A 10,908-nucleotide genomic window follows, 5' to 3' on the forward strand; every position below is an offset into this window, starting at 1 on the left:
TATAGCTCACCTGTGAAGCCATCTTGTCCTGGGCTTTTATGTGTTGTGAGATTTTAAATTACTGATTCAATCTCCTTGTTCATTATTGCTCCATTTAGATTTTCTATTACATCCTGATTCAGTGTTGGTAAGTTGTGTCTGAATTTTTTTCTTTTAATTCTTTTAAATTTAATGAGAATGATTTTATGGACTAACAAGCATTTGGTCTATCTTGGTGAACAAAACATTTAACTTGGAAAAGAATGGTATTCTGTAGTTGTCGGGTATAATGTTCTAAAAATGTCAATAGGATCAAAATGATTGTTAGTATTGTACAGATTTTCTTACCAACATTTTTGGTTCTCTCAACTGCTGAAAAAGGAATGCTAAAATCTCCAACTGTGATTGTGAATTTGTTTATTCTCTCCTTAATTCTGTCAATTTCTGCATCACATGTGTTGAGGTTCTGCTATTAGATGCATAGACATTTATGATTATTATGTCTTTGAATGAACTGACCCTTTATCATTTGGAAATGTCCCTCCTTAACTCTGATAATGCTCTTTGTCATGAAGTGTACTTTATCTGATGTCCGGCCTTCTTATGCATATTGGTTACATGATACATATTTTTTCATCCATTCACTTTCAACCTATCTGTGCCTTTATATTTAAAGTATGTATCTTACAGACAGCAAGTAGACGGGTCTTTTATCAATTCTGGCAATCTCTGTCTTTTGAGTGTTTAGCCTGTTTGAGCTAATGTAATTATTAATATGCATGAATTTATGTCTAACATTTTACTATTTGCTTTCTGTTGCCACCCTATTTTTTATTCCTTTGTTCCTCTTTTCCTGCCTACTTTTGGGTAAATTTAGTAGTACTAGGATTCCATTTTAATTTATATGTTGGTTATTAAGCAATATCCCAGCATATTTTTTGTTGATTTAGGGATACATTATACATCTTTAACGTTCCATACTCAACAGAGTTAATATTTTACCACTTCCACTAAAATTTAAGACTCAGGTAACAGTATAATCTTACGTGTTATTCTTCCTTCCTTTATGTTATAGTTGTCTGATGTACTACATGTGCATGCATTATAAACCCCACAATGGAGTGTTATTGTTTTTGCTTGTTCTTAATCCCTTCTTGAAGATCTGAATTTCCATGTGATTTTGTTTCCCTTCAGGCTGAAAACTTTCCTTTAGAATTTCTTAGTATATATCTTCTGGTGAAAAATTCTTTCAGTTTTCTTTTACCTAAAAATGTCTTCATTTAGCTTTCATTGTTGAGAGACATTTTCACTGGATATAGAATTATGACTTGACAGAGTTTTTTTTTCCTTTTAGCACTATGAAGAAGTAATTTCACAAACTGGCTCCAGTTTCTAGTGAGACATCTTCAATGTTCTGCATTATTTTTCCTCCTGTTGTATAATGTGTTACTTTCCTCTGGTTATTTTCAAGGTTTTCCCTTTATTTTTGACTTTTATCATTTTGACTATAATGTGCCCAGATATTATTTTATTTTATTTTTTGCATTTATTCTGCTTGGGATTGCTGAGCTTCTTGAATCTATTAATTTATGTCTTTCATCAAATTTGAGAAATTTTCAGCCATTATTTTTCAGATAGTCTTTGTGTCCCATTCTCTCTCTTCTCTCTTTCTGGGACTCTAAGTACATGTTAGTTAATTTAATATTGTTCTGCAGGTTCCTGAGCTCTGTTCATCCTTTCTCATTCTTTCTCCTTGCTATTCATCAGACTGGATCATCCTGGTGATCTATCTCCAAGGACACTGATTTTTTACTTTAGTCATCTTCGGTTTGCTATTGAGCCTATCCAGTGATTTTTATTTCAGATATTGCACTTTTTTAGTTTACAAATTGTTGTTTTGTTATATTTTATAGTAGTACATTTTGCTTACATTTCCTTATTTTTGGCTCATTATGAGTACATTTTCTTTTGTACTCTATGAATACATCTGTAAGCATGTTGTAATAGTACTTTAAATTTCTTGTTTGCTAAATTTAACATCTGGGTCATTTTGGTCATTCTCCATTGATTGCTTTTTTCTTTAGTATGGGCCATGTTTTTCTGTTTTTTCATATGTTTGGTAATTTCAATTATTTCCAGGGCATTATAGATCCTACACCGTAGCAACTCTGCATTCTGCTATATTCCTACCAAGAGTGGAGCTGCCATACGATTAACTTAGCTGGACTAAAATTGAAAACTATCTCTCCCTAGGATGGGCAGCTGAAATTTCTGTTTAATGTTTTTAGCCTTACCTGTGTTTCTTGGAGTCCATCCCAACCATTTGTAATTCATAGGTTAATCAGTGAATTGGGCAGAGTTTATAAACAGACTCTGGATCTCCTCCTCTCTGTCTTCTCCTGGATATTCATATCCATACTGTTACTTACTTTCCAGCTGCTGTGGTTGCCCTAAACCCTGTCTTCTGTTTTTTCAACCTAATAAGACTGCCTGTTTCAACTCCAGGTTTACTCATCCCACCTGGGCTGATTATGGTGTGACTTCAGGCTAAAAGATATTAAGCACAAAACAAAATATGGAAACCTACCCAGTGGAACTTACCTTTTCCTGAGTGTAGATTCCCCTTCCAGTTTCTGACTGCTTTTGCTTGTCCTCCAGTGTCTTCATATAGGCTTTTAAAAATATTTTGTCCAGAGTTTATAGTTTTTATCTGCAAGAGGGTTGATTTGATAGGAGCAGAACCATATAAATTTGTTTTTGTGACATAAGTCATACATAGGACTGAAGATACTTTTATTCCTTGAGACTTATCTCAAGAATATATTTAATAATAAATCTTTAAAAAAAATTCCATTCATACTTTGTTTAAAAAAATCTGAATTGAAGATTTATATTATTTTTTTTCTTTGGAAACCATTCTGTTAACATCTTGGGAGTATCAACTGTGAGAGAAGCTCAACATTTAGGCTAAGGATTATGGTCACCTTCTGATTTTCATCATGGCAAAAATAATCATATAGATGAACCAAAATGGTAGATGAAAATAAAAATTCTGTTTGACCTCACAAGATTTTTGTTTTTATTCTTTTGTATTTGTGTATTATACATGGGGAATATCAAAAGTTTAAGATAAAACAAGGAGGCATTATTGAAAGACTTAACCTTGAAATCAGGAATTTCTCTCTGTGCTTCTTATTCAATCCCTCTTCCCATAGTGAACATTGCCTTTTACTCTGATGAAAAATATTGCAAGGACTTTTCCCTCCGTATATAGAGTTCCATTTTTTCTGAGTTGGCAGAGTGAATTATACTTCAGTATAATGAAAGTACCCTTCTTTTTTAATTTATTTTTTTAATTCAAGTATAGTTGATTTACAGTATTGTGTAAGTTTCAGGTATATGATATAGTGATTCACAATTTTTAAAGATTATAGTTCTTATAAAATATTCCCTGTGTTGTACAATATATTCTTGTAGCTTATTTATTTTATATGTAGTAGCTTGTACCTCTTAATCCCCTACCTTTATTTTGCCCCTCCCCTCTTCCCTCTCCTCACTGGTAACCACTAGTTTGTTCTCTGTATCTGTGAGTCTGTTTCTTTTTTGTTACATTCACTAGTTTGTTTTATTTTTTAGATTCCACACATAAGTGATATCATACAGTGTTTGTCTTTCTCAGTCTCACTTATTTCACTAGGCATAATACCCTCCAAGTCTATCCATCTTGTTGCAAATGGCAAAATTTCATTCTTCTCATGGCTGAGTAGTATTCCATTGTACATACATACCACATCTTCATTTTTTTTTCTTTTGAAGTTATGGGAGATATCCTTTGATTTTTCATCCATTCATCTGTTGATGGGCACTTAGGTTGCTTCCATATCTTGGCTATTGTAAATAATATTGTTATGAACATTGGGGTGCACATATCTTTTTGAATTAATGTTTTTCTTTTTTTTGGTTGTATGCCCACAAGTGGAATTGCTAGATCATATGGTAGTTCTATATTTAATTTTTTTGAGGAAGCTCCATACTGTGTTACACAGTGTCTGCACCAATTTACATTCCTAACGACAGTGGAAAGCACCCTTCTTCTAAACTACGCACCCTGCACCAGGATCATTTGTGTGAACAAATGTGATCACTGGACCACCTACATGAGGCAAGAAAAGACACTCCTTAGTGAGAGCTTGCTTCTTAAGCTCCAGACCTCTAACCCTGAAAGCAAAGGGATAATTCTTAAAATTCTACATAGATTGTTATTAGTATAAAAATGTTTCCAATTTAATATTTACTGAGATTATCTTCTGACAATATTTTTATATGTCACATATGTACTTTTTCAAGGGGATATAGTTTTCAAGTTATCTTTTGTAAAATCTTATTTACCTTTAACTTGTTCATCAAAGCCAGAGAAAGGCATGTAAAATTCCCTTTTACACTTTTCTACCAGTTTTTCTTCTATTTAACTGTTTGTCTTTATACAAATTAATGCTGTATTATCATGTTTCTAAAAATTCATGGATGTTGTATATTTCTGATGCATGATAACTTTCATCAATATAACAAGTCACTCTCAGTCCTATTTTATCTTGAAATCTAATTTTCCATATATTAATGTAGCAACTTCTAATTTGTTTTTATGCGATCTTATCTATGTTAGTTCTTTTGTCATTAACCTTTCTATGTCACTTTGTTTTTGACTTACCTTTTTTTAGATCCCATATATTTAGACTGTATTTTTTTTAATAGATTTTATTTATTTATTTAGTTATTTATCTCTGCGTTGGGCCTTTGTGGCTGCGCACGGGCTTTCTCTAGTTGTGGCGAGCAGGGGCTACTCTTCATTGCAGTGTGTGGGCTTCTCATTGTGGTGGCTTCTCTTGTTGCAGAACATGGGCTCTAGGTGCACAGGCTTCAGTAGCTGTGGCACATGGGCTCAGTAGTTGTGGCTCCTGGGCTCTAGAGCTCAGGCTCAGTAGTTGTGGTGCACGGGCTTAGTTGCTTCACGGCACGTGGGATTTTTCTGGACGAGGGCTTGAACCTGTATCCCCTGCATTGGCAGGTGGATTCTTAACCACTTAGCCACCAGGGGAGTCCCCAGATTGTGTTTTTAAAATCATTTTCTCATTGTTTTTCTATTTTATTTAAAAAGTTAAACTTTTATCTATATAGCTAAATATTGGTTATCAAAACTGGTATATTTGATCTTATTCTGTTATCTTATTTTCTTTTTTTACATGTAACCATGATTTCTTCCTTTTTTTTATATGTTGTGCCATATAAATTATATTTTCTTTTATTTAACCTTCTCCAACTAGAACATTTTCATCCCATTATTATTTTTGTTTATTAAACATTAATACGATTTATAAGATACATTTTTCAACTTCCAAAGTAAAACAATATGTATTGATTCCTCCCCTTTTTTAAAAAATTGGAGTATAGTTGATTTACAACATTGTGTTAGTTTCAGGTGTACAGCAAAGTGAATCAGTTATACATATACATATATTCATTCTTTTTAGATTCTTTACATATAGGTTATTACAGAATATTGAGTAGAGTTCCCTGTGTTATACAGTAGGTCCTTATTAGTTATCTATTTTATATATAGGATTCCTCCCTTTTAAAGATAGTAAAATGAACACAGTTTATCTGCTTCTTGTCTCCTGGTTTTATTGGTAAAATTTAGAATTTATCATACAATTATTGTTGTTAAATTACACTGTCTACATTATTTTATTTCAAGAAATATTTATAATAGTTGGATTTTGTTTGATAACTGTACTAACTGCATTTTCTTATACTTAAATAGTTTCAATGCCTTTTGCCAGTCTTCTTTATTAGATTGTCATGTTATTTTGACTTCTTAATTTTAATGAATTTCTCATTAATGATAGCATATTTTGGAGTAATTGTTTAAAAGATAGTTAGTAAATATTAATGAGGACTTTCCTAGCTGATAATTTTTCTTTAGGTACCATGGCACATGAACCCCAGATTAGCTTGGCACTTAATTCTTGTCAATAATCTTTCTTTCATTGAAATTCTGTAAACTTAATGAGATTTTATGTTGTGGAAAAAAGGCTGAGAAAGGTCAGAATTTTTTTTTTTGGTTCTTCCCACTCTTATATCACTCATAAGAATATTTTTTGAAATAATTTTGAACTCATAAGAAGTTATAAAAATAGTACAGAGTTCCTATGTAGACTTCACCCAGCTCTTCCAGTGATAACACCTTTTATAACTATAATAGATCTATTAAAAAATTATAACAGCAAAAAAAGTAAATAAATAAAAATAAAAGAAAGACATTTTCCTACAAAAAATAATAAATAAATAAAACTCAGGAAAGTGACATTCATACAATCCACATAGATTATTCACTTATAGGCTTTAATCCCTTAAAATGAAGGTATTTATTTATTTACTTATTGGGCTTGCTACGTGGAATGTGAGATCTTGTTCCCACACCAGGGATCAAACCCTCACCCCCTGCACTGGAACCACAGCCTTAACCACTGGACTGCCAGGGAAGTCCCTAAAATGATGTTTTTTAATTCCAGATTTATTAATTCACCTATGAATTAAATAAATAAATTTGTTATCAAATACAATAGAATTATTGTAGTTTTGTAAGTTCATTTGTCCCTTTTTTCCTTGTACTCAAAAGTTAACTTTTTATGGGTACAAGTCTCATCTCCTCAACTAGATTATCAGTTCTCGAGTGTAAGAAACATAATTGTGTGTATCTTTCATAGTAGATAACATCTAGTTTGATACTGGGATGGGCTATACTTCTCTAATATTTTGTGAAAAAACTATAGCATTTGATGATTGTCTCAGTGTTGGTTGTTTCTGGCTCTGGTCAAGTATCATTGAGGAGGTAAGTCTGATACAAAACGGAAATCATTGGGGAGGGCATTAAGTCATTTTGGCTTGACCACAATGATGGAGAGCCTGTAGAGTGCAGTGTGGGGAGCTGCTTGACTATCTGAATTGCTACCACCAGGTTTAATGTGTGTAGGATCTCACCCTCTATCTCAGGCAGCCCTCTCCAGTGCTTTTTGAGACTAACTCCATTAAACAATAGATGTGTGCCTGCCACCAAATTTGAATGGATATAAGGCAGACCTTTACTGTTTGCAACACCCAATGGAAACCCCCCAGAAGGGCAATAAGTAGTGTAAGCTTAGTCTGGGATTGGCAGCTGAGTCATGGATTTGTCAGCTAGAATGACCAGTAATTTAGAAAAGTATCTAAAAGAAGGTCTAGGCAAGGATATTCTCTCCTCCATGCACGGGAGAGGCATATTACAAAATAGAGGCTTGTTACAAAATGTTAATACTTTATGGCAAAATTGAAGGTGGCCATGTGGCAGGAGTACTGGACTAAAAGGCAGGAGATTTAAGCTGTCTTCCAGCTCTACAATTAAGTATTCATATGATTTTAGGTAAGTCACACATCCTTTCTGAGTGAGGCATGTAAAATATAAAATGAAGGGGGGCTGTTAACATTAACACAGTGCTTTACAAAGTGAGCTTGAATATTGCCTACATCAGAATTTACATAATGTGTTAAAATGCTGATTCCTGGGCCTCACCCCTTACCAACTCAGTCAGAACCTGTGGGCTAAGAGCTAGGAATCTTCAGGTGATTGTTATGTATACTAAAGAATAGGAACAACTAGTTTAGTTCACCTGGAAGGCTCCTTCAAGATTTAGAATAATCTAGAATTCTAATAAACATTTACTAAGTGCTACAGATACTACTTAAAATGTATAGTTTGATCTTTGTGCTAGTGAGAATCAGTTTGACCCATAGGTTTTGTCTTTTCAGATAACATCTTTGGGATTTTAGGGAGCATGGAAATATTGGGAGTCCATTCAGACAGAGTCCCTCAGGATGGTAGCTTTATGGATTCTCCATGGTCTAGGTTTTTTCCTAATTATTGTACAACCAGAAATTCTATCCAGTCTTATCTTTACCTTAGAGTTTAAAGTTTGGAAAATCCAGGTGAAATAGTGTACTCCACAAAGAGAATGCTTCCCTTAGGGACCAGATTTTTCATGTCTCCAAAACAAATTTCTCTCCCTTGAACAATCAGAATGGCCAGTAGCCACTTTTGTCCTCCTGAAACCCATGTCCCATTGAAAACTTCCTTATGTCGTCAAGGCCTTCTTCAGGGAAGTAGGTACCCTAATCAAGTTAATCTTCCTGTTTTTGGCCAAAGAACTAGTCTATCCCTTGCCAATATGTATTGATTTTATTAGTCAAACTCTCAGAGTTATCGAACCATAGCACCAGAAGTCTGTAACGGTATTCATAGGATATGATTCTAGAAATAATCCTTTTAAGGCTTGGAGCCTAATAGATGCCAATCTGGGAGACATCCACGGATTTCTTTAAAAATGACTTTTTCATTTTGAAATAGTCTTACACAAGACGTTGCAAAGATAGTACAGAGTTCCCATGTACTCTGACCAGCTTTTCCCAATAAGATTCGTATAACATTGTCAAAATCAAGAAATGAAGATTGGCACAATATTCTCAACTCAACAGAAGATATTATTTAATCTGTTTTTCCACAAAGGATACTAATGAGGAATTATCAGGGTTTTTTAGATGCTATAATACACTTTACATGATCTTTCTATTACAGTTACAAGCAAGAGACAGAATAGTGTATTGGGTAGAGGAGTTTTGGAGCCAAACGTACAGTTTAACTCCAGACTCTGATTACTGGTTGGATAATTTTAGGCAACTTACTTAATTTATCTGAACTATAGTTTCCTTATCTGTAACATGGGGTAATGAAGCTTATTTTACAGGGTTGAAGTTAGGACTAAATGAGAAGGATTAAATGATGAAGATTGAAGGAAAAGCAAGTGTCTGGTATTAATAGGACTGCAATAAGTGGTTCTATACATTTAAAAAATGTATAGAAAATAGTGTTCAGTCTTTTGTGGGTTAATTACTTGTGCACATCTGGTCTTCATATGTAATGTACAGAAAAGCAATGAGTAGAAGTGCTTAAAATTTTTTGTGTGTGCTTAAATATACCAAACTTCTAGTTATTTTACCAAAACTCCAAGAAATGTAGAATCATAGAATGTTAGAAGTGTAAGAAGAATTAGGTAACCCACAGTCAATCTGCCCCATTAAGAAATTGAAGATCATAGACATCAGAAAAAGAGCAAAGTTACTGTGGTATACTAAAAAATTAATATTTGGTCTTTGTCCTCAGTTCCTGGCATACAGTTCCTTTAATCCTTGGACTCCCCGGAGTGATGAGTGTTTTTTGCATGCTAATAAGATGACCAGTTGCAAAGGCCCCCAGATTGCTTCAGTATGGAGGCTGGTTGGTCACCAGAAAGACCAAGGCTTGATTAGAAGCTTGGAACTTCTAGCCCACTCCACAATCTCCAGGAATGGGAGAGGGGTTGGATATTGAGTCATTTACCAACAGCTAATGATTTAATCAATCACGACTATGTAATGAAACCTTTATAAAAACCCCTAAAAGAAGGGGTTTGGAGAGCTTGCATGTTGGTGAACAGATTAAAGTGCTGGGAGGGTAACACACTCAGAGAGGGCGTGGAAGCTCCATGCTCTTGCACCGTAATCTCTTCTGTTTGGCTGTTCCTGAGTTGTACCCTTTATAATAAACAAGTAATAGTAAGTAAAACTCTTTCCTGAGTGAGTTCTGTGAGTCTTTTCAGCAAATTATCAAACCTGAAGTGGGGAGGCAATAGGCACATTGGACAGAAGTGTGGATAGCCCGGGGACCTAATACTCCTAATACTTGTTACTGGCACCACTAGTGAGGGCAGTGTTGTGGGACTGAGCCCTTCACCTGTAGGGTCTGACATGAACTCTGAGTAGTTAGTGTCAGAATTGAATTAAATTGTAGGACACCTAGTTGGTGTCAGAATTGGTTGGTGTCAGGAGGAAAAAAAGCCTCCCAGTTGCACAGCCAACATGTGGCAAATGGGGACCTGAATTCAGGTCTCTTAACTCTACTACTTATGTATAGCACTTCAGATATGAGAAGAATATTGCCCTAACCCTCTTAGACAAAAAAGTACACAGCAGCTGCTGACTGGTAAACTCAGGTTCCTATACATGAAGAAGGGTGGGTGGCAGGGTGAAATACAATTTCTTCCCTTATCCTGTATCTCAAGACTTATCTAATATTAAACTTGTATTCTGTCTGCCAGGGATTGAAAATTTTTATCCTCCACACTGTCAGAACAAAAATCTTCCAGAGTAAAGCTTCCGAAGTGTTGAAGTCATTGTCTTTAACTGCTGGGAGAGTGAAAGTGCTGCCATCAATGACCCCACTGAGGCTGTGTGTAAGGATGTATAACATGCTCGGTCATTACCAGCCCTAAATGAACGCTTTTGGCTGCTGGAGCCATCTATACTTACCAAGGAAATGGCATCGTCTGAAAAGTGACCAAGAAAACCCAAGCATCTAGACAGTAAAACTGTTACCTTTTGTGGTCCTCTTTTTATTCAACTCATGTGTTTCACTTTTTCTATTTTCTTCCTTTATTACCCAGTCTTCTCAAAGTCTCCCTCAGTATATTTTGCTTAAGGTTAAGAATCAGGTAAAACCTGTTGTTTATTATCATCAGGGATAGTGGATTTGGTAGTTTTTCTGTTATTCAATAGATTCTTACTCCAATGAAGTGAAGAATGCCACTCAGCTTTCAAGATAATCATTGCTCCGTACATCATAAAGTCTATGTGACAAAGTTTGATAAAAATATAGAACCTAAAAAATTCTTTTACTGTTTACTAAAAAGGACATGAGGAGAAAAATTTACCCTCCAGAACAAAATGACTCTTGGTGAACACTGAAGGGAGTAGCTTGTATGTATCATAGTTTTTTTTTTTTTTTTTTTTTTTTTTTTTTTTTTT

The 10,908-nt window shown here is 34.5% G+C and overlaps 1 protein-coding gene across 1 annotated transcript in view; it reads left to right on the forward strand.

Annotated features, from left to right (window-relative positions):
• The window catches only part of ADGRG7 (adhesion G protein-coupled receptor G7), a gene marked incomplete at its 5' end in the record, with an annotated part of 68,342 nt that extends 57,901 nt beyond the window's left edge, over window positions 1-10,441 (forward strand). The window contains 2 exon segments of the mRNA XM_007469978.1: window positions 10,203-10,353; window positions 10,356-10,441. Of these exon segments, the coding sequence (XP_007470040.1) occupies window positions 10,203-10,353; window positions 10,356-10,441 (237 nt within the window).
• Window positions 10,442-10,908: the final 467 nt, after the last annotated feature.

The sequence above is a fragment of the Lipotes vexillifer genome, unplaced genomic scaffold (assembly GCF_000442215.2).
Source record: "Lipotes vexillifer unplaced genomic scaffold, Lipotes_vexillifer_v1.1 scaffold1438, whole genome shotgun sequence".
Classification (NCBI taxonomy): Eukaryota; Metazoa; Chordata; class Mammalia; order Artiodactyla; family Lipotidae; genus Lipotes; species Lipotes vexillifer.